At 38.2% G+C, this 23,566-nt stretch overlaps 1 protein-coding gene and 1 long non-coding RNA gene across 2 annotated transcripts in view; one reads left to right on the top strand and one right to left on the bottom strand.

Moving 5' to 3' along the window:
- The first annotated feature begins 1,966 nt into the window (after positions 1 to 1,966).
- Positions 1,967 to 14,644, top strand: LOC121087938 (prostatic acid phosphatase-like). Its single transcript, XM_040593475.1, has 10 exons — positions 1,967 to 2,080; positions 3,423 to 3,518; positions 6,020 to 6,106; positions 6,741 to 6,893; positions 7,846 to 7,944; positions 9,045 to 9,140; positions 11,589 to 11,721; positions 12,972 to 13,054; positions 13,922 to 14,028; positions 14,488 to 14,644. Exons 1-10 carry the CDS (start codon positions 1,967 to 1,969, stop codon positions 14,642 to 14,644), a joined length of 1,125 nt encoding a protein of 374 aa, XP_040449409.1.
- A 2,416-nt stretch (positions 14,645 to 17,060) lies between these two features.
- LOC121087829 overlaps positions 17,061 to 23,566 on the bottom strand; it is a 46,725-nt gene continuing 40,219 nt past the window's right edge. The window contains exon 5 of the long non-coding RNA XR_005827755.1: positions 17,061 to 17,173. This is a non-coding gene — a long non-coding RNA (uncharacterized LOC121087829). The remainder of the gene's footprint in view (positions 17,174 to 23,566) is intronic.

The following is a 23,566-nucleotide window of genomic DNA, read 5'->3' as shown; positions in this document are numbered from 1 at the left end:
AAGAATGCTCCATTTCCTGCTCCCTAGAGTTTCACTCAGGAACACTGGTACACTGCACAGCACACTGTTTCATTCTCCCTCTATGACCTTCAGCAGGAACAGAGTTAACCAATATGGTGTACTTTAAAATAACTCCAGCCCTTTATGTGTCTTCCCACAGAATTAATGACACCAAGCTCAGATTGAAGGAAGCAAGCATCAGTTGTTACACTAATATTTTGCCATCGCCAAAGAAAGAGTAATTTCACCTTGCTTGTCAAAGAAATCTCACATAAAGTACGACACAATGGATGCTTGAAAAGAATAAAGTTAAACCTTTCTGCTCCTGTTGTATATCTGCTGTCTCTGCCAGATGTATCTACAGTATCTGAAGAACCTGAATGGAGCCTTGCCATCCTGAGAACTTGCCTGCTTTTCCTTAGTGATACCAACTGGTCTAATTAAAAACCTTGCCTTGCAGAGCAGTGTATTTTAGGAGTGGCATCTGATGTCATGTCCTCTAGAAACAGCAAAATACATAGTCTCTTCAAAGAGCTTTTTGAAGTATGACAGCCAGTGGAGTCAAGAAAATGTACAGGGTGTGAGCAGCTTTAATTAGTTGACCCACATCTCCCCTCGGTTCCTTATCTAAAAATAATAAATAAATCTTTCTCAATAAATGCGGACGGTTCCCCATATTTTTCTATTTCTGCATGAGTGTGTTAGACTTGTCAGGCACAAAAGCAGAAACAACAGATGAGCCATCTTGCACCAAGAAAGTCTGACCTCTGGAAGTTTCACAGAGGAATCTCTTCAGCTTTGACAGACGTGAAAGGTACGGCATTGTTACTTTAGGAAAGAGAACTGATGCCTTTAGACAAGGCTGTACCTAATAATTATAAAGGAAAGTTTCGCTTTTTGTGTCTTAAATTGGGCTGAGAGTATATAACCTTTTTAGGTAGCAATACTTTTGTTTCCACTAATTTCTTTTACATTCTTACACACAGAGAGCTTTTGATCATTCAGAAATCACCCTCAATTTTTTACATATTATCAGGGCTTCCATTAACACATGAATGTGACTGAACATAGACCAATAAGCTTGTAAGATCAATCCTGTCTTTTGCAACACTGTATCCGAACTACATTTTTTCTTTATTTAAAATATACTGGGGAAATGACAGAAACAATGTTTGAATTATACATGCTGTAACAATGTGAGTGTTTGCAGCAAGAAAGATTTGAAAATAATGAATTTACCTAACTGTATTAAATTCTGTGGAATAGTTCTAGGAAACAGTGGCACACATTTTGCCACTAGAGACACAGTCAAACTACTGTAGAGATTGAAAGTTCATCCATGTAACTTTTTTTTTTTTCAGTGAATTTGGTCTTATCCCTGCTCGTGTGCAACAAAACCTTCTGCTGTCTATTCCTTCTACAGACCACTGCCAAATCCAGGGGAAAATCCAGAGATCCTTTATAAAAGAACAAATGTTAGCACTGGTCCTTCTAGCTTTCTAGTACAAAGTGTTCAGAGAAGCCTGTGTGAGCAGTAGGTATGAGGATGGTTTACTAGCTCTTCTGCATACAGCAAGAGACAGCATATCTGCAGCATTTTCACTTTTGAGAAGGCTGATTGACCCATACTATATCCTAGCTTAAATAACAGAAGGCATCTTCTAGTTCTTTATGTTCACCTGCCTTGCAAGTGCCAGGACAGGAATTAGAGTGCTCAGAGATGCCACTTCATGTTATACATGGGACACAGAAATGGAGTGCAAATGCAAAATACACTTTTCATTTCACAAATCTCCTGAAAAGCACTAACCTTGGAAGGGAAAAAAGGGAGGAGGACGCAAGCTCACAGCCCACTTTTGGACTTCACTGAGCACAACTGACTCCTCCCCTCTTAACCACATATCTACTGTACCACCACATCAGCCAGGGACCTTGGTGTGCAAAATAGCTGAAAGCTACCCTCAGGATGAGAGCAAGGCAGCTGGTGTGTGGAATCTGGAGTCTGTGTTTCATGTTCTGCCTTTTCTGCATCTTTCTTCACCAAACAACAGCTAAAAGAAAACTGAAGTTTGTGTCCATAGTAAGTAGATAGTTCATGGGCAAATGGAATTTCTTCAAAACTTGTCACTTATGGCTCTTGTACTCTAGGATAGGGGGGCAGGGGGCACTTTTTGAATATTTGTTTCCTGCATATTCAAAGTTCACTGTTGCATTGTACAACAAAATCCTCAATTTTAAATAAGATTGTATAATTTTGTCTCCTTTGTGCAGTCCTAGATGAACTTAACTTTCTGGATTGACAAAGAATGCCTTTTTTATAGCACTAAGAGAGGAATCATGTAGAATTCTTCTTTAAATTGTAGAAGAGGATTTCACAACTAGTGCAAAAACCCTCTTTACCATGGAAGAGTTCCCACTTTTCCAGTGGTTGCAATGGATTAACATGCAAAACAAATTTCACTATATGAAATCCAAACTATTGTACTATGGCACTGAATAAGCAACACTGAACCAGTGTTGTGAAACTATAGCTACTTGCAATGATTATGATGTACTGTTTGTTTGCAGGAAGCCTGAATCTTGTTCTGAACACTGTATGTGCTTGTAAATCACTTATATACTATTTTTGCTGCAGTTTTCAATTTTATTTCTCTCTACTTGGATTAAAAAATAAAAAAAAAAATCTGGTGGTTAATTTTTAAAATTATGTGACACATAGATTAATATATATATACAGGAATTATGCTGGACAAGGAAATAATTCATTGTAGAAATAAAAAATCTAGATGCATCTTTATAGATATACCTTCTATGTGAACTGAAATTGCAGAACAGGTTCAGTGTTTTCAAACTAACAGTTTAGTCTGTATTTAGATATTGGATGACACTTCTATCATCTTGTGTGATGAAACTGTCAACAGGTGGCTTTTTAAGGCCAATTTCTTCCAAGAAAGAAGGCTTCAAAGCAGTCAGCCACAGAAACAGTATCTTAGAGCAGTAGTTTGGGTTTTTTTCCTTCTGAATTCCCCCTCAGTCCTACCAAAATATCAACTTTATAATATTTCTGGAAAATTACTTACATGCTTCTGTTTGTTTTCTGTTTATTTTATGTTGTGATCTATAGCTCCTGAAATATATAAACCCTCTTTAAATTATATTAAGATATTTTATAGTTTTTATGACTTACCAAAATTTATTTAAGCTCATTACTTTTCAAATGCCAGGAAAAAAAGACAAGTTACACTTGTCTAAATAAATCAAACAGGTGTTGTAGTTCTCTAGACCCAAGAAAAGCAGCATGAGTATATTCAGCATCTGTCAGATACAGTACTCGCTGTCTTTGCATATTCCTTGTGACTGCACTAATTACATCTATCACAAAAATCCCAGTAATGCAAAGGGAATTCCATCTATTTTATCAGGTATTTCGTCATGGTGACCACACTCCACAAGAGTTTTTTCCAACTGATAACCACAGAGAAGTTGCAAGGCAGCAGGGATACGGACAGCTTACCAAGGTCTGTTTTCTTACCTGGCCCAATATACTGAAATATTGAAATGTAGCCTGTTGATATTTGGGGTTTGGAACTTTGTTTTCACTTGGGGGAAGCCCATATTAAGGTGCTATATATAGCTCTCCAAAAGGACAGCCAAAGAGCTTACTAGGAAGCTACAGCTACGAGCAGTCACCGATTTTAAACGACAGAGTCAGCCTGTTCTGGTCCAGTAGCAGCATATGTTGAGTTGTTTGCAGATGTGGGTGTTTTGGGAGGAGCCAAGCACTAGTGACCATCACAGTCCACCTGAGACCAAACATGATGCTTTAATCATCAGTGGCATAAGGCGGTGGAAGTGTTCACAGACCAGCCTCAATCTCTGCTGAGTAGGAGTGCCTCCTAGCTCACGAACTACTAAAATCAGTACTAGCAGAAATTTCTCTCAAGCTGTACCAGGGAAAGTTGATTTAAAGCTCAGCTATTTTAGTGCAGGTATTGGTGGAATACAGCAGAGCTGAGCTTGCACACACGTATCAGCTGATGGCAGTAACTAGCAGCAGCTAAGGCAACTGCAGAGTCCAACTGCAGAAACTGTGCCTCTGCATTAACTGTAATTTTATTAGCTGCCACCTCTTGTGAATGGAGCCAAGGGTGAACTCTTGTATCATCAGACTGTAATGGAGTATGTGGACACTAGTGGCTTTAACCCTTCTTCTGCTCCACTCCCACCAGCAGTACCCACTGTGTCTGTGCTTCATTCCTTTTTCCCCAAGATACGTTTTTTGGATAGAAAAATCCACCGGTTATTTGCCCAGGATCCTGGGAACCAGGCAGCCTCACTGAAGTAGTTTAGATGTGCCAGAAATCTGATCTTCCAGATGAATGGCTATTGTGCATATGTAGGCAGGCTGTGAGGTGTGTGTCTCTGTCAGGCTGCTGAAGTGAGTTCACTTACACACCTTATGTCCAGTGGGTCCAGCACAACGCACATGTTTTTCTCTCCTAGGGGAAGTAGCCACTTGCCAGGTCTTCATCAAAATCAGAATAGAACAAACGGCCTGAGGGGTTTCTCTTCCTCCACATTCTTAGGAGGCCAAACTGATCTCCAATGCGAAAGTCAGGCCTGTTTCCTCTCATGTCATCTCCCTTGAAGAAACAGGAGTAACAGACCAGCTTCTTATGCCTTAACTCGGCTGTGACTCAGTCATTCCACATAGACACTCTGTGAGTTCAGCACTACAAGCCAGCTTGTTCCAGGGCATGGAAGGCTTCAGGACCAGGGTGTCAGGATTTAACAACACACGTTAGGCAAGTTGGGGCAGAAGCCTAAGTCAAATATACCCTAGGAAACTGGATGCACAATTCCAGCAACAGAAAGAGGTGATCACACACACACACACACACACTGTGGGCCACATCTGGCACTCTGGATAATGCCCTGACTAACTTGGTCTGACCTCATAGCTGACTCTGCTGTGAACAGGAGGTTGGACTGGAGACTTCCTGAGCTCCCTTTCAACCTGAATTATCCTATGACTTACAAAAGAACTTTAGCAAGCAATGAGTAATCACTGTGCCTGTGACTCCAGTGCAGAGTAGTGATTACTTGAGCAAAGTTGAATATATTTCTATTTATGCCACATAACACCAGGTACAAGTAAAAAGATAACAGTATTGAGACCATTACAGGGACATTGCATGTGATTCTCATGTCACGTGTTTACCAAATTATGTTGGTAAACTGGAAAATGTTCAGTTAGAGCTACTAAAATGCTGAGGCTGGAAAACATTTTTCTGTGAGAGTAGAGAATTGTCATCTACTTAGTTTAGCACAGAGATTAAGTGACTTGATTCCATCTTACTGATTATTATCTTACTGGGAATAAGATCTGTGATGGTAAAGAATGTGTCATTCAAAAATGTAACAAGATCCACTGACTGAAAACTGGGAACATAGACAAGAACCAAGAATCAAATGTTTTAGACTGTTGATAATAATTAATCATTGCAGCAAAATACCTGAAGCGTTAGAGGACTTTTACTTGAAATCTTTGATTCAAGATTCAGGCCAAAACTGTAGCCTCCATACAGAATCACTGGTGATACTCTATGGGATTCATACCCTGGATGTGTCTTCAGGGACAGGTGGTTACTCTGAATTCCCAGTTAATCAGCTGTGAGCCATCCAAAGAGCAGAAACTAGACAGATGGTGTCAGGACATCTCTATGCCTGCTGTAAGTCACCCTGCCCCTCAGCCAGTCTTACTGGCTTGGATAAACATATACATAGCTTTCTGTAAAGCACAATGTAAAATGGCATCCGTCAGGAAGAGATCTCTAACATTATCCATTACTGTAAATGCAGCAACTTTACTGCTTTTTTCCCCGTCTCCTTTCCTCCATCTTATAAAGGAAAAAGGTATTTATCAAAATAATATGAAATACTGTCTCGTTTTTTGGTTGCAGAAATGGATGCATAGCACACTTCTTGAGCCTCTTACACTATTCTGTTACTTCTACAGCTTGGCATACAGCAACAGTATGAGCTTGGACAGTACATGCGGAGGAGATACTCTTATTTCCTGAGTGTTGTATACAAGCAGTGTGAGGCAAGTACTGGATCTGGGAGGGAAGATTTTTTTTTCACGGATGTTAATGAGACTTCCTGAATGCATGAGAGTCCAAACCTGGTGAGGTTGGAGAAAATTTAATACCCACTGAATTCAATGTAATTTCAAAGTATCCCTGAAACTGGGTCAACTTTTATTCAGGCAGATGGCTAACTGAAAACCAGTTGAAAGACTTTTTAGGCTGTGTATCACGTTCAGATGCCTCACTGTTGTATGGCAGAGTATCTATGCTGGATAACTCCAGTGCTACACTTCCACATGGAGTGCAGATACAGCTTAGTTGTTTTCATTTAGAGTGCAACTGTTCAGTGCATACGCAATGTCCCAAAGCCTAGTGGTCAAATGGAGTCATTCTTATGCTTTCCACTAGGATTTCTAAGTGAAATGCTATCATGCTGCAGCTCACTTGTCCAACATTTTATTCCAAGGCCCTATTCCAGCTTCACTCTTTCTCCCTCCTCCTTCTTTCTCACAGCCCTTCTTCACCCCACTCCATCTTAATGAAAGCTTCCCCAGCACAGTACTGGTCGCCTTCTTTCCTACCAACAGAAAAAAAGAAACCCAAAACCTAAGAAGAGAAATGACCTTTCAATTTTTTTTTTTCTTGCTTCAGATTTATGTTCAAAGCACTGACTGTGATCACACACTTATGAGTGCTCAGGCAAGTCTTGCTGGGCTGTACCCACCAACACAGGGTGAGATTTGGAACCCCAGAATTCTTTGGCAGCCAATTCCAGTTCACACAGTGCCACTGTCACATGATAATGTGAGTATATACTAGAGGCATTTGTTTTCCCTTAATCATTAGTAAACTGCTTAGGATATGAGATGAAGAGGCCGCATAAAGGGCATGATAAAGGCAACGAAAAGTACATTATGTTACAAGCATTGCACAGAAAGTCCTAATAAGCTGAGTAGAAATATTGTCAAGAGCTTCCACAAGAATGGACTTATGTATCAGAGACCCGGAGCTAACAAAAAAGGAAGAAAAACAGAAGTCCTAGGTACAGAGAAAAAGAGTTATCCTATAATGTGAGTTACCACTATAGAAGCAGATTAATCTTAAACTTATCACAAACATGGCTTGCTTTGTATGAGAAGAGGAAGCATACCTGTTTTCACTAGTGCTTCAACATTTCTTAGTTTGCAGCCAACAGAAAAGAAAATAATTATTCTGGGACTTTCATTACTGTGAAAATTGAGTTGCAGGATTGTTTTTCATGCACTTTGAAGCTCAGTGCATGCACTTTGAGGTAAGCTGTGGTAAGTCCACTTAAAACAGCTGAGTATGCACAAAGATTCCTATTGCAGTCCAGTTGCTGCTTGGCAATTTGTTGCAAAAAGGTGACGGTGTGTTTAAAGAAAGACTGAACACAATGAATGAAATCATCCCTGGGGAAGCCAAGCACAAAGCTGTACATGAGGGCTTGTGTTAGTCTTCTGTTGAGGGACAAATTTCATCTTGTGTAAATGGATCCCTTAACTTTGAACTACTGCAGCTATTAGTCCTCTGAACATTTAAAGATTATTTTGTAAGTAGTCATCAGTATGACTCTTACAGTCCTGAAGATTATTATCCTTGGAAACTACATTCCCAAATTATTTTTCAGCTTGTTCTAACTAGTACAGACAATTAGAACAACAATCTTGCCAGGGTATATTGAATTGCAGAACACAAAGCACCTTGCCTAACAAGTGTTTTGCAATTTTCTTTTCAGTTGCTATACTTACCTTTTTCACACTGCCCAAGATACAGTGAGCTTCTGAGAGAAACCTTTGAAACAAGGGATTTCCAAAGGCAATTCAAGCAGTACAAGGTAAAGTATTTTCAGTTCTGGAAATCCAGTTAAAATGGACCACTTTTGTCAACATTGTCTAACAGGTAAGTTTAAAAAATGGCAGTCAATATGGTCCTTCCAGATCTCTAATCTTCACAGTGGGTGTAGGCAACATACCCAAAACATTATTACAACATTATAGATCCAGCTGGAGGGGGCTATTCCCATCAATTGAAAATTGGAAGTCATAGAAAAGATAAATTATTGACTACCTTGCAAAAACCCAGCCCACCTACCTTCTAGGACAGCAGACAAAACAAAAACTCAGATCAGTCGGTGCCAAAACCTCTCAAATCACTCCAACACCTCTCTCCCATGTTTACTCCCATGTAAAGCAATTCCTCTGTCTCTGTCTATATAACTCTCTGCTAGTTCAGATTCCTCTTCCACCACAAGATGCTCACAGCCCAATTTCCCAGATTTTCTATAAAACAGACTCGGTGCTTTCCTCAAGTACCCGTTCATGTTTCACACCTGAAGTCTTCATTCATTGTTTTTGCCTCTGTAAGGTATCCTTTCCTTTCTTTCTCCACCACCAAAATCTTTCCATGGCTATGTAATCACTTGTTTATTCTGCTGCAACCATCTTCTTCTCAGGTTTATTAAAAATGACGCTATCAAACTCGCCTGGTTTTCTATAATCTTTAATCACTGACCTCAGCCATCTATCTGTGGCTCTACATCTGGGTATTATACATGAGTGAATCATAATTCCCAGTTTTATCGTATTTACATCGTACTTCCCTTCTGCTGAGTACCAACATAATTCTGTTTATCACACTTCCTTTAAGCACTTTCTAAATTTCTGCCAGACTTCCTCATATATCAGTGTCCCCTCTGCTCTGCCCCCTTCTGAACATTTCCATCAAGCATAAACCACCACCGTACTTCAAACCTGAACTCAGGTCACCAACCTTGTCTAGATGAATAGGCCTGATTCTCTTACCATTCAGCAACAGTTCATTGCTTAAGTGCAAAGACTATCTTGGTTCTAAAAATTACTATCTTCTAGTATGGCAGTGTGAGGAAATGATGTACAAAGGCCCTGTGTACTAAAAGTTTGCTTTTTTGTTTTCCAGCCATTTCTGAAGTTTTTAGCCACTCATACAGGATACCCATTGAAGAAGCTGAACACTGAAAGAATTCTGAAGCTCTCTGACACTTTACAATATGAGGTAATAATATAAAGAAAATTCCAAAGGTCCAATAGAAATACTTACACTTTCACAAAATTGGTTTAGCTTTTATTTCTATTGTAAGACATCAAAAGAGGGTATCTCTGTGCTTCCAGACCTTTTTGAAGCACTGACTATTTGCAGCTTCTTCCCCAGAAACCCTCACCTAACATCTAACTTGCAACTGAAAATCCTGTAAAGACAGTATGACTGTGTGAGGCTGCTGTGGGTCATCCACCACTATAAGGAACAGAAAGCAATGACTTACCAAATTCAAGATCCTGTCAGTGACTGCATATGAGTTAGGTAAAAGCATACCTTTGGATAAAATTATCATGTTACTCCTCCAAACCCCTTCACAGAGATGCACACGAATAAAATATGTTGTTGGCAAAGAAACATAAGCATCCTTCCACAAAGATTTTATGCACATTGTATAAGCAACATAAGTCATTATTTGCATATGGACAGTAGCAGTCAAGAGTATTTTCAGGAATTAGGCAGCCATTGGAATGTCACAAATGGCTATTTGGGCAAGTTTAGGAGCCTGTTCTATGCAAAGGAACCAGGCACATCAGAAAGAAGCATGGATTTTATAACAAAAGGGGTACTGTGGTGCCCAGCTGTCATGGGTATCTGGGTCCCACAGTCTGGTACCTCTGATTGGAATTTGAAAAAATCCTGAGTGCCCTTAATGTAGCAACAAGTCCCTCTTCATGTCACTTCAAAGTCTAGACTTATCTCAGCTGAAGCAAGTGAGAACTGCAGTCTTGCGTTAACAAGTTATTGTGGCAGGCAGCTTTCACTACAAATGCTTTAATGCATAATTATTTTTAAATTCAAATAATAATGATAAATCAGTCATCAGTTCTGGAATATTCCCTAGAAAACTGAGGCAGTTTTAATGTAGATTTCACAAGCAAATGTAATATTTGGGTGTGATGCTAATGAGTTTACCTGCTGTCCTTGAAGTTTCTGCAAAGGCCCAACTTTGGTCCAAATGGACCAAATGTTGAATAGAATGTTAGGCAGGCCTTAAGTTAAATGAAATGTTAACATGTTGGGATATCTCACTGTAATTTCAGTGAGGTCACCCTTTCATATTTTCCAAATGCAGGATAGCTCAGCACCACAACTTTTTATTTCAATTGTTATATCATACTGAGAAACCTATGCCATCAGAGAAATGTGCAAAATCAACAGCTCCCATCAAGGATCTAGCAAAATGTTGGAAGAAAAAGCTCATTAGTTGGGTTTTTCCTCCTAGTGTTAGATTTGATGAGCTTTGGTCTTTCATACTACTCAGTGAAGACTCTGGGGGTATCAATTAAGTAATCTACTATAAAAGCCACTCTCACCCTTTCAAGCATACAAAGAGAGCTTTCTCACATCGTTTTTTAAAATACAATTCATGAAACTACAGTAGCTTGCATTCTGTATCTGTTACTTTTGGCTAAGTATCATCTGACTTTCAAGTGTCCTGGAAACTGAAGTACTTGCTTGCCTACAGTACTGTCTTAAATAGCACTCAACTAGCCAATTTTCCTCTCAAGATACAAATCATATCTGTTAAAAAAGAAAGTGATACATTGTGACCTGAGTTGGTGTAACCTAACATGTTCCATTGTTTCACTTGTTTAAACTAATGCGTTAAGTAGTTTGCATTTTCCTCAGAAGTCGTTGTTACAAGAACACTCCCTTTGGTGAGCTCAGTCCAATGGTTACATTGCACTGAAGGAAATGTACCCACCTTGTTTAAACAGGAATTCAAGGTAGTGCAAACGAGGAGTGTTGGGCAGATCTTCCCTTCTCATAGTTGTAACCATTAACATATCTTGTGCTGCATCCCTAGGGAAAGACTAATCCATTCCACTTTAGCTTGAGGACTGTGTCATTATCCAATAGACCTGGTATAGGCAGGTATGAATTCCATCTATGTTTCTAATCCTTATACATATAGCTTATACTCTGGTCCATCTGATTACAGCCATATATATTCCTACTGGATCTCTGGATCTCACTCATATCTCAGGGCTGCCAGCCCCTAAAATCCTGACATCTATCTAGGGTTTGTTTCAGTAAAGATCTCAGGATGTATGCCAGTAAATGGCTGGAAAAGAAAGAGTCATAAAGTTCATTTTTTTGCACATGAAAACTGCATTAGTAATTTGCATAAATAATGCCAGTCACTTTGTGCATAATTTTTAGTATTATATTTCTTCTTCTTGTGGAACACTGCCATACAAATTTGTTTTGACCTATGTGATGCTATAAATAGAATACTACAGCTGTCTAAATGCAAAATACACTCATTATTTTATTATAGAGAAAATATTACTTGAGTGAAACATTCAGAATTTGTTCTGACAAGCATTTTGTGCCAGAACAACCAACAGTTAGCAGTAGGAATCTGTACGAAAATCACCATGTTCTCTTTCTTCACTGTAGGATATTAACAATTACACTTTACCTGTTTGGGCTACTCACGGTGTCAGGACCAAGCTGATAAAGCTCTCAGAATTGTTATTGCAGGCGGAATTTGGGTTCCACAAACGAATACAAAAATCACGTTTGCAGGGAGGTAAGCCGAATTCTTACCCCATTTAAAGCCACGAGTAGAATGGGAAAGAAGAGAGGGCATATCATAAAAATTGCTACTGATTCCGTAGCAGAACTATGAAAGATTCCATGATGTGGATATTGGTGATCAGCACTGGAAGATTTTGATTAATGCGAAGAGAGATGGTGAGGATATGAGTCATGAATATCCTAGTCCAACATTATAATGGAGGTATCATTTTGGTTACACTATACAAGAAATCCAAAGTAATATAGAGATCCTTGCTGAACAGAACCAAGTCTGAATTTAATGTAAAGCACCATGCTTAACTTACTTAAGAAGAGATTATTTGTAATAATCTCTAGGATGGTAATTTTGTTGCCTTACAGTCTTCATATTCCATTACTAAGAGTACTAAAACGAGATTATTAAACTGCTTCTAAACTTTATCCTGCTCAGCAAATAGTAGCTGAAATTTCAAAATAGTTTATATCTTTTCAATCATTCATTCTCCTCCATTCATCCACTGTCACCTTTCAGGCCTTTTTTGTTTTATTTGGACACTGTACAGTCAGGCTCTGTGAGCTACAAGGACAAGTCACATTAAGCATGGACCTCTTTGTTCGCTTTTTTGGAGTTCCAACTTACAAAACTAAGCACAAAGTTCACATCTCTGTTCTTGCTTTACTAACAATTGCTATTAAAAAACATGTGCCAGTAGCTGAAGACAATACATGTGTCTAATTCTGCTAGCATGTACGGTTCTCATTTTAGGATTTTAATTTGTCGAGATTCGAACCTTATGCTAACATACTACTAGCACGGCCATTGATTTAATTCATATAGTTTGTCATACAACTTTTCAGCAGTTAACATTAACAAAATACAGACAACCACATGATTTAAGAAGGCCAAGAATCCAAAGGATATGCTCTTTTCCTCTGGAAATCAGGAAGTCAATGGAGTTACACATAAAATAAGGTAGTATTCATTACCCTGCCCTTCTTGCACTGTTCTGCTGGCACAAAGCAGCTGTGAATGCACTGTTTGAAGCTGTTTAGACTATTAGGGACACCCAAAACATTTCACGAAGGAGTAAAACAGGCCCACTGTTCATATAAGAGATAGTATCAGAATTAATCAGAGGACTCTGCACAAATCACCTATAGTCAACTGCATTTAAAGATAGATTGTGTTAAAACACCAACAAGTGATACAGATGTTGACACAAGCATCCCTTTCATTATCATTGCCTCCCCGTTTTTTTTCAGGTATTCTTTTAAAAAATATTCTAAAGCATATCTCAGACGCTAGAAAGCCTTCACACCAGCAAAAGATGGTTATGTATTCTGCGGTGAGTCCTTTCTGTTTCTTTTATGCTCCCTTTCTGCAGTTATTAAATGCAGTGAAAACCATGAAACTTTATTTCCTTCATGAAATACACTACAAGCATTTTTTATTTAATTAAAGTTCAATATCACTGAATTATTTTCATTCTTTGATGAACAAATACTACTTTGAAACCTGCAGAATTCCATTTTCCACCTGATGTCATGGCTCGTTTCACTGTCTTATTGTTGGGATTGAGCAGAGAACTGGAAATACCATGCCTCATGTTTTATTGAATTTTTATGACAAAGGTAATTTAGCAACAAGCCTCCTGCTTCCTGTATCTTTTTCAGATGCCAAAAAAAAAAAAAAAAAAGAAAAAAAAAGAAAAATTAAGTTAAAGTTAGTTATTTTAGAAGGTCTTATGAAGTCAGTTACTCAACTGTGACTTTATATTTTGGCTTAGAATGTGCAAACACCATCACTGAGAAGGAAATATTTGGATTGCTGTCAGTTAAAAGCTCCTATTTCTAAACTGCAGATAGATTATGACCTATAAGTTTTATATCGGCCAAAGAGTTTATTGATCTGATGTCAAATACTGTTTAATTAACATGTAAAATCACTAGTCCCTTTTAAAAGAAGTTTTAACAGTTCCTACTAACAGTTCCTACTAACTTTGATAAGAACTGCAAGTGACTAAGACTTCTTAAATATTTACATATGTTTATTGTACAGCCATTAAAAGGACAGTATTTTCTCAGTGTTGCAGAGGGCAAGTATTAATGAGGCCATGCAAGTAACATTAAGTGGACAGATACAGTGCTGGTTATATTGTTAAAAAATAGGTACATTTCATAGGCCTTTAATTAAAGGTTTCTTCTGTTTACAGCATGCAGCCACCATTGTTGCCTTACAGATGGCACTCAATGTCTTCAATGGGAAATTGCCTCCTTACAGTGCTTGTCATTTTTTTGAACTTTACCAGGAAACAAATGGGCAAGTATCTGCAAGCTTTACTGCTAACATAGACTTTTTCTAAAAAGCAATGTACTGATACCCCAGACTAATTAAACTGGATACACAAGGTTCACTACATAGGAAAAGATTATAGATTGATTTTAATTATTATAATTGGACTCAGTAGTTATTGACAATAGAGCAGAATTACAGCACTGCAGCCAGAAAACCCTCTGTCTGTTTCTTCATTACAGTTGTTATCTATGCTTTTAATCTATTGAACTCCTTGACTCTCTACCAAGAAGACAAACTACATGCAAATTAGTGTTGACCAACTATTGTTTAAAAAGATTTCTTCAGACTACTAATGATAGATGTTAACAGCCAGACAAATAAGCTGGCTAAAAGTTTGTCCAGAAGTACAATCACTACCACATGGAAAGGCTGTGTGGTTTTGCATACCTAACTTCATTTTGACCCTTCTGTATTTTGAAACAGGCAATACACCATAGAAATGTACTATCGGAATAATTCCTTGAGAGGTCCTCACCCCCTCACTCTCCCTGGATGCAAATTTCGCTGTCCACTGGAGAGATTTACTCAGTTGGTCTACCCAGTCCTAGTACATTATTGGACAAGAGAATGTAGGATGTAGGACATTAAAAGAGGTAAGTTAAGTGTTTTGGGCACACGTACCCGAAATTAAAGTCAGGATTACATCTGCCAAGAGCTCATTTGAAGTAACAATCATTCTCATAAGGGTCTGGTCTGAAATGAAAGACATGCAGATCCAGGAAGACAGAATTGTACCCATGGCCATAATTTCTGCTCCATTGATGTATTTATTCCAGCCCAACTTTCTAGTTCAATGGAACCAAGGCTGATTAGACTTTAGGATACTACTTTTCATGGGGTTTTTTGTTTTAGTACAGTCAAGAAGACCTGCTGTTACTGAAGAAGCAGATACACATGCAGTGAATTATAACAATTCACCTTATCTTCTCAAACTGTAGAGTATTTGTCCAAGCTGATATCAACATTATGCGTTCCCTTGATTTTAGGAGACATTCAGAGGTCAAAGCAGGTGGATATTGAATAGCATACCAGTCTGGTACCAGAATGTCAAACATATACAGGCACACATTGGCATACTAACACTTTCTCTATTAAGTTGTCTGTATCTCTGTATTAGGATGCCTAACTTTCCACCTTGACCACTGATGATACTTACATTTGCAGAAAGAGGGAACAGGAAGGCAGAGAATTACACTGTCTCTCTTGTTTCTAGCTTTATATTCCTTAAGGGAGAGGAAATGCAAACAAGCCCCACTATTCAAAAGTGTCCCCACTTTTTTGATGATCAAATGTTGTACCTAATGTTAAAAAATCTGAACAGATTTTTGAATCACTGATCTTAAAATAATTTGAAATTTCAGAGATTAGAAGCATGCAGGCAAGCCAACTTACCTTGTTGCAAATAATTTCCTATTAAATATCTTGAATTCATGAACAGACTAGAGATAGTTTAGCCAGAATGAATGAATAACTAGCAACTAATGATTATCTGAATATTTTTCTTCACTATATTAATTGCTCACAAATTCTCAGGGAACATCAGGAAATCAACATGCTTAATTGCAAAAGGTAATTCATCAAGAGGAAGTTGGTTCAGACGACCTTTTTGGTCCAAGCCACTAATACAGTCATGGAAGACAGTGATAAGTACTTCATGTTTATACTGTGGCGTTTAGTAATCTAAGTTTTGTGGAGATTAGTTCCCCTTCTTCACAAAACAAACTGTATAACTGACCAAGCAAATAATAAAAAAAATCTATTCTATAATAAAAATTTAGCATTAATGAAGACACAATGTTTTAAGTTCAACACAAAGGCTGCAGATTGTTTTGGTTCTCAATTTTGCTTAAGCAGAACTTAGATGGTGTTCAGGCATTTTACACCACCAAGTCCAGCATCACTGCTGATGACTGCCTTCATTAGTAATACTGAGTGCTGAAATCACATACGGCCCACAAAAGAGATTTCACCCAGAACTGACACTCCAATTAAAATATTTGTCATGTTGTCAGATCAAAATTTGACACTTTCCCCTATTTTATCCTGATTCAGAATGGTTCCATCTCAGTACGTGTTAAGGCCAGAACCCAAATGTGGGGCTCACAACTCTTCCTGCAGGCAGAAGTTTTAAACTCTTCTGTGCTTGAATGGCACTTAAGAAAATGCCGAAGAACACTGCCCTGCAGCCTGCACAGTGCAGCACACTGGCAGAGGGACTGTGCTGTGCTAAACCACTGTGCATTACCAATTCTCAATGAATGCAGATAGGCTGGAACAGCTGATCTTTAATGCCAGGAAGCCAACCCAAGCTGAAAAGTGATGCAAGAAGTTTACACGTCACATTTACACCTAACATACACAGCTGCAACATCACTGATTTCAGCTGTTTTCAGCTTTGTCAAAAATCATCTCAAATATTGTCCTTTGCTAATACATATGTTAATACTTTTATTATACATGCATTTGATGAAAAGAAGCCCATAAATGTGATTTTTTTTGAGTGAAATCCAGGAGTGTGACTGAGCTCAAAAATTTACCTCACATAGCTATTCTACATGAAGACAACATTTCCCAAACATAAAGCTGTTTCCAGAAAATGCTTAATTGAAATCTCATGGAGATGACTTACGTCCCCAGTATAAGGAAATATGGGGTTTAGGGAAGTAATGCTATTACAAGTCACACAAGAGTAGCAGTATTTCTTCCACGTAATGGTGACCACAGTGTGGAACATAGGAGATGAAGACAGCTCAGCATATTTGGGAAGGAGATACAACATTTCTGTGTTCTTTTGGTTGCTCAGGAAGTTTTCAGTGTGGTTTGGCTCACCATTTCAACAGACTCTTCCTAAATCCATCAAAACGGGAGCAAATTTATTAACTCTTCTGCACTTAGTCTAAGCTACCCACTTGGTGAGGTACTATTAACAGATTTGCCATGTTTGCAGAGAACGAGGCTATACGCTAAGAACAATTCTCTTTTTTTCTTACCTTTAGGTGTTCCCTCCAAGATCTTCAGTGTGATTAGTTTTATGAAACAACTCCTCCCACTGTGATGTGACTACATTTCTCATTAACTTCCATCAGCATGACCAACAATCTCCTGATCTCTGTTGAAAGAAAACATCCCTCAGTAAAACAAATCAAAATTACAGAAAGCAGTGACCTATCCTTCATAAACATTTGCTTTATTTTATCAAGTGGCAAGACCTAAGTGCAATATGAAACCAGAGAAGTTTTTCAAAATCTATTCATTCCAAGAATGAAGAAGATTAGAAGAACTAATTTGAGAATGTAATTATAGTTACAGTGTTTTGAAGAGCTATAGCCTTAATTTAGCAAAACTGGAAAATACCTCTGAAGGAGTGTTGCCCTCTTTTGAAGAATGAGACAAGGGCTTCCACGATTGGTGAGAGAAGCAGTGCTTCAAAAGGAGCCACCAAAAGGAGTATTCCAGTGTCCTTCTACTTGCCTTCTACTTTATTTTATTCAATAAGTAATGAAGCATTCTACACAAACAGGTCACAGAAGCTACAAAAAAATAGGATAATAGCTGTTTACTTACCTAAGTGATAGCTGTCTTTTTCATTTCTGTCTTATAAATGCACAAGCATACCACCTCTATACAGAAGGAAGGTGAGACTTATGGAAATAACAGGCCATGGATCTAGACCTAAGAGAAGCCTACAAACAGCCAGCCTGGCTACCCTGAAAACCTGGCAGGCAATTAGCTGACCCAACAAGGCTTTTGGGTGTTAAGCCATTCTGTCTCTTTCCAAAAAGACAGCAAAGCCAACTGTTAATTTTGGAAGAAAAACCATTTGTGGCTGTCAAACAGCAGTGGTTTCAAACAGCTTTTCAAACATCTTCCTTTTGTTATATTACCTTGATTGTATACTCTGATCTGATCATATAAAGTCTGTGCTTCAGGGAAGTCTGTAAGTCCATACTGTTCTTGACAATAACAACAAAAAGATCTTACTGACAATAAAAAATGCAAAAATCCAGAGCTACATGCTAGTTAAAACATGCAGAACGTGCTAGGCAATCCTTCGCTAGTTACATTTTCTAATATTGCTGTTGCAAAACTAATTTGTGTTCTTACTATAAAAGGTGGGTCAGAACAATCAGATGCAACTAACTTCTGAAAATAGTGGAAACCTTCTTTGCTTGAAAAACTAGGCTTTCTTATTTATTATTTCCTCACAGTGGACAGGACCTTTGTCCACAGCCTTGTTGCCCATGGATCATTTCAAAGAGAACCAGAATAGTGGATGAGATGCAGAAAGTTTTGGCATTCTAGTTCCTTTCGTCCGACTAGGCCTTTAAAATAGATGCTAAACCTATGAAATCTATATTCCTTTTTAGAACTACAGCATAAGCAGGAAAGTGCTAGTCCATAAGCTACAAAATAATAAAAAGAACAAAAAGATCCCTTCCCCCTCTAGCAAGAACCTTAAGTTTCAGAATTCTCACTGCAAAAGCCTATTCTCTTCTCAGCAGGGCCCAATTCCTGTGCTTCCTAAGCCAGCATATGAAACACAGTTCATCAAGAAGAGCTGTTACATTTCACAGCAAAGAAGTTCAAACACATAGATAAAAATAAATTATTCCCTCTAGTGAAAAATGCAATCCCTTTTATCATAACATCCAAACAACGGTAAAAATGTTTTCCAACAGCATGAGAAAACCATTTCTAAATGCTTCTAAATGCAAAGAAGAACAAGCTTGTTTTTTTCCATATTATCTTAACATCTATAATGGACACCAGCAGACAGCCTTCCTAAGTCTGGCAGCCCTCACAGGAGATTTAGTGCAAGCAGTTTAAATGATTCATCTCAAAAGCACACAGCTGATCATCACACCTCTCTTAACAAGAGGTAATTAAAAAAACATTGCCAAGAAAGCAGAGAGGAAAATTTAAGACTCCATCTTTATCGGTATTAGACTTCTAACAAGACTGTAGCCTTGGCTGCCAAAACCAAGTTTCTAGTCATCTTCTCTTCTATTTGGAACTTGTTCCTATTTCTCCTTTTTCTAAACTTGTGCCAACTTGTGTTGCTTGAGTTGCTTTTCATGTTTTGTTTGTGAAATATTTAGAACTAGAAGCTCAAGAGCTGTACAGGTGGTCTCATTCTTCTCCCATCAAATGCAAGGGTAAATTTTCTGCTGATTTCTTGACTCGGCAAGGCTCACATAGAAAATGCAATATAGAGCTGAGACATTCTTCATTACTCTCTTCAGCCTCCAGTTTCCAGTTTCTCCCTTCCTTCCTCACCCAAATCCATCCCAAAAATTTTCAGAACTGCATGAAGACCCTTCTGTCCCACAGATTTGTCTGGAATGGGGGATCATGGATCTGGACCCTGGCCTCAGCACTTCAGTTCAGTATGGAAGTGCATTCTAGCTGAGGCTGCTGCTCACAGAACACCAACAGAAGGTCCTCCTTTTCCATCACATTATAGGAAGATATCTTACCTTATATAGATTTCCATCACATAGAAGAAGACCATGTCTTCTTCCCTGTTACATGCCCTAGTGAAAGTACCTTGAACATTCTGACTTCTGTTGAGCAAAATTAAATTTCAAATTTAATTTCCTAAGATATTTCTAAAGCCTCATCCCTGTTCAACAGAAATCCCATCACACACATTCTTCATGGTTTTTGTTCTTAGGACTTTCACTGTAGGAACACAGAAAGGAAGACTTCCTTTATACCTTGCTTACTTCAAGGAAAAATAAACATTAGTGTTCATTAAGGCTGAAACATCAAGCCCAGATCTTGTTGTAGGAATACAAATTGGGAGTGTCAGTGAATGAATAATAAAACACTTTAAATGATGTTTTTCTACAACTGCACCAGCTGACTCCATTTGAAAAATCTGTCCCATAGTCTTTTGCAGGTACGAAACCATAAACAGTTTCATTTCAGTTCCTCTTAAAGAAGAAATGAGTAAAATATTACAGTTCAGCTTTGGAATTATTTAGAATGCAAATGAAAAGAAAATTTTATATTATGTTGCAAAAGCAGTATCACATGAAAATGGAACTCCCTTGCTTCCTTCACAAACAATGCATAGACAGTCCAGTCGTATTTAAAGAAGACTTGCTATAATACAATAGCCTGAATAGTCATAGGTGCTGTAATATAGGTGAGACGTAGCTCATGACGCCCACTATTTTTCCCGTTGTACACTGAAACAATGTCAGTAAGATGGGGAATGAACAACAGAAAAGCAACAGTAATCTTGTGCTGCCTGGGAAATGTGGCACTGTACTACCTGGACTGTAATTTTCCTTTTTTTCACCACTTCCTTTTCTCTTTAGGTTGTTTACTGAGCTGAGTGACTCCCTAAAAAAGAAAGAAAAACCCAAACCTACCATAATTCACAAATATGGATCAAATTCATTGACTGATTTTGATTTGTTTCATGGTAGTGCTACAAGTAGGTGTTCCTTCTTTTTACTTAGTGCTTAGGGTACTCATCTGAAATGTGGCAGGCACAAATTCAAATCCCTCCTGTACCGAAAGGATCTCACCCTACATCTTCCAGAAAAATAAAATCACCACCAAGCTGCAGAGTTTCAGAGAGGAATGTGAAGATGAATAGTACTTTCTACCTCTTTCTCATAGCAGTTCACTTTGTTTACATATTTTCTGGTGTGCAAATTAGGCTTCCTATGTCTCAGGCAAACACCTTAAACATAAGACCAGAAAGAAATTGTCTGAGTGCCCTGTAACCAGGTGAATACTATAAATTTGGCTAAAAAATTCTTAGGAGACATTGAATAGACACTTTCTTCAACTCCTCCACCCCATCTCTCTTAGAATAGTAACTTCATGCTTAGAGCATTTTCTCCTGTAGTGCAAGACACAGGTTCATGTCCTGTCACCAGCTTAAGCAAGTTAACTCTTCCTGTGTCACCAATGAACCCTTTATCCCTTCCTACTCCCCACAATTGGGTGAAATCACCCCAAGACAGGACTGCAAGAAAGTCTTTTGGTTTTGTCATAAGTGCTTCAACACAGTTCTTGGAAAATTTGTCTCTTGTCACCAAAATTTTCTTTCCCTTTTCCAGCTCAAGAAAAAACCTGACAAAAATGGTTGCAGATAAATCCAAACTAGGTTAAGTGCTGACCTGCCCATTCAGTCAGTGACAGATCCTGAGCTGTTTCCCCATGTGAGCAGCCTGGTCCATGGGTACTGGCAATGCTTTCACACCCAGCTGCCTTGACTGCAATGGCTTCTGCCCTTTCAGTGTGTAGGTTGTGCTTCACCAGCAGCAGTTACCTAAGGTAACCCTTGCAAACACTAAAGCATGGCTTCTTTTGCAACTATCCACTTCAAAGCCAATCTAGCTATGCTTCAGCAAGCCTTCAAGGTAGCTACATGCACTTAAAATGGACAATTGGTCCTAAGCTAATTCTACTTAATGCCATAATTTCATAATTAAAATATATGCCAATGAGCAAAATTAACATAAACATGATTCAGATTGTTTAGGTCCACTTGCACTATAATGCTTGGACAACTGTAACTAGATAGATATAGGAATGATATTTTTTTTTAATTTTGAAGCAACTTTCCCCAAAAAAGGTAAGAATTTAATTGTTGCAGAACATGACCGTTTATAGCTGCCAAACACACAGTAGGAATGGAGACAAAAGAGAAGCAAGGAAATTTCCAAATTAAGTACATGCTACCAACATACTTACAGACTACCTCCAGGATTCCTACAGGACCCTGTCTTCACCACTATGACACATAAATGAGGGTATTCTTCCATTTTGGAATGTGTAGAGATTTATTTAAGATGTTGCAGTGCCCATTCTTTTGGGCATAAAATAATTTCACTAGCAAAGTATACATGCCAAAGGGAAGAGTGAAACCACAGAAAGTAGAACTATGTATCATATGCTTGGATGTTAGCAAATTTTTTCTATACAATGCAGATGTTATGTATTTTCAAACATTCCTGAATGATGCCATCAAGCATCACAAAAAATTGAGTTCACATCTAAAGGGAAATGACTGTAAGGGTTCTATAGTAATGAGACTTCATTAGTCATAGTCACTCATCAAAGAAAGACAATAAACCAGCAAACCTTATAAAAACTAATGAATTATGAATTTTATAAGGACCTAGGAAGGATGGCAAAAATTTCTGAGAGCCAACAAGGAGTCCTTGATCCAAAAAGTTTAGGAACCACTAATCCAAAAAGCTATGTAGATTAAAAAAGTAGGACATTCATGCTTGATTTTTGAGAGATATTGAAATATTCTAAAGAAAGCAAATTTTATGACCTGCACTCTTGAAAGAGGAAGGTGATCAGCTTACGCTCGTTTTCCGAAAGACAAAGTATTATGTATTTATGAAGTACGGATTACTCTCTTACACCTTCTGCATTGGCACAATCACACCAGGAGAGACCAAAATGCAGGGTGGGGACATAACAGTGGAGGAAGAGAGAAGTGGTGAAAAGTGGGCATGGACTGACAAGAGAGATGGGAAAGCCTGGGAGCCATGGTCCTTCTTCTTCCACTCCCACCCATCAGATGAAATGAATACATCAGGTTATTCACACAACTCAGAGGAAAAAGCCCTTGAGGCTTAGTGGGGTTTAGGGCCCTAAAGACAGAATTTCTGGTAAACTGTAAAATACCAGTTGTAGACAATACTGTTGCTCAACAGAAGACCCTGACACAGGTTTGGTTATAACAGAATGGGATGACTCAGACAATACACAGTAGATCTTAAGTTTTAACACTGAGAGAATTCTATTTATGGCCTCTGCAAACTGTAATTTATTTACTCAGAAAATCCTTATGAAATCAGGTCTAGAAATATCATTATGCTTATTTTATAGAAAGGAAGTCAGCCAAGGCAAGCTGACCAATCTTCTCAAAGTCAGTGAGCTATTGTCAGAAAGAGTGCTCTGAATCAGTAACAATAAAAATGAGAGCTCCAGGGCTTGTTCACAAGAAATTTAATAGAGAACTGAGGCTAAAGAAGAACTTGACAAAAGCAGTTACACAAGGGGAAGTATAGGTATACTCCAAGGGAAAAGAGCACACACAAATTGAAGAGCAAATAGCTGCCCAGAAAGGAGCCTAAAGAACATACTTGTTGCAAGATTTATTCAACTGTTTTATCTGAGGGACTAGTAATTTTAACCTACATGAAATGTTGTTTGAAATAATTATACTGTTTTCAAGGGACAATGTAGAAGAGGAAAGAAAAAAGGAGGGGAGGAAAGCTGAAAAGAAGACTAATTGAGCAGCAAAGAGGAAAGAGAAACAATATTGCCTAGCTCTTGATTCTAAGTTCATCCTCATGGCCATGCTATAGTCTGGAAAATTTCCAAGCCCTGAGAACTGGAAACAGAACAGGTAGGTTGAAACATCAGGAAAGTTTAGTAACTCCTACATATTTTAACTTCATCCTTACACTCCAAAAGAGAAAAATATCACAAAGGAAAAGGAACTGAGTTATGATTTGAT

The sequence above is a fragment of the Falco naumanni genome, chromosome 4 (genome assembly GCF_017639655.2).
Source record: "Falco naumanni isolate bFalNau1 chromosome 4, bFalNau1.pat, whole genome shotgun sequence".
NCBI lineage: Eukaryota > Metazoa > Chordata > Aves > Falconiformes > Falconidae > Falco > Falco naumanni.
Note: the sequence above shows the minus strand (reverse complement) of the source record. Positions and strands in the feature narration are given on the sequence as shown.

Excerpts from the sequence above, each read along its gene's own strand:
- LOC121087938 (XM_040593475.1), top strand. The coding sequence starts at position 1,967 with ATGAGAGCAAGGCAGCTGGTGTGTGGAATCTGGAGTCTGTGTTTCATG. Across the intron at positions 3,519-6,019 it reads GATACGGACAGCTTACCAAG|CTTGGCATACAGCAACAGTA; the intron begins GTCTGTTTTCTT and ends TTACTTCTACAG. Across the intron at positions 9,141-11,588 it reads CTGACACTTTACAATATGAG|GATATTAACAATTACACTTT; the intron begins GTAATAATATAA and ends TCTTCACTGTAG.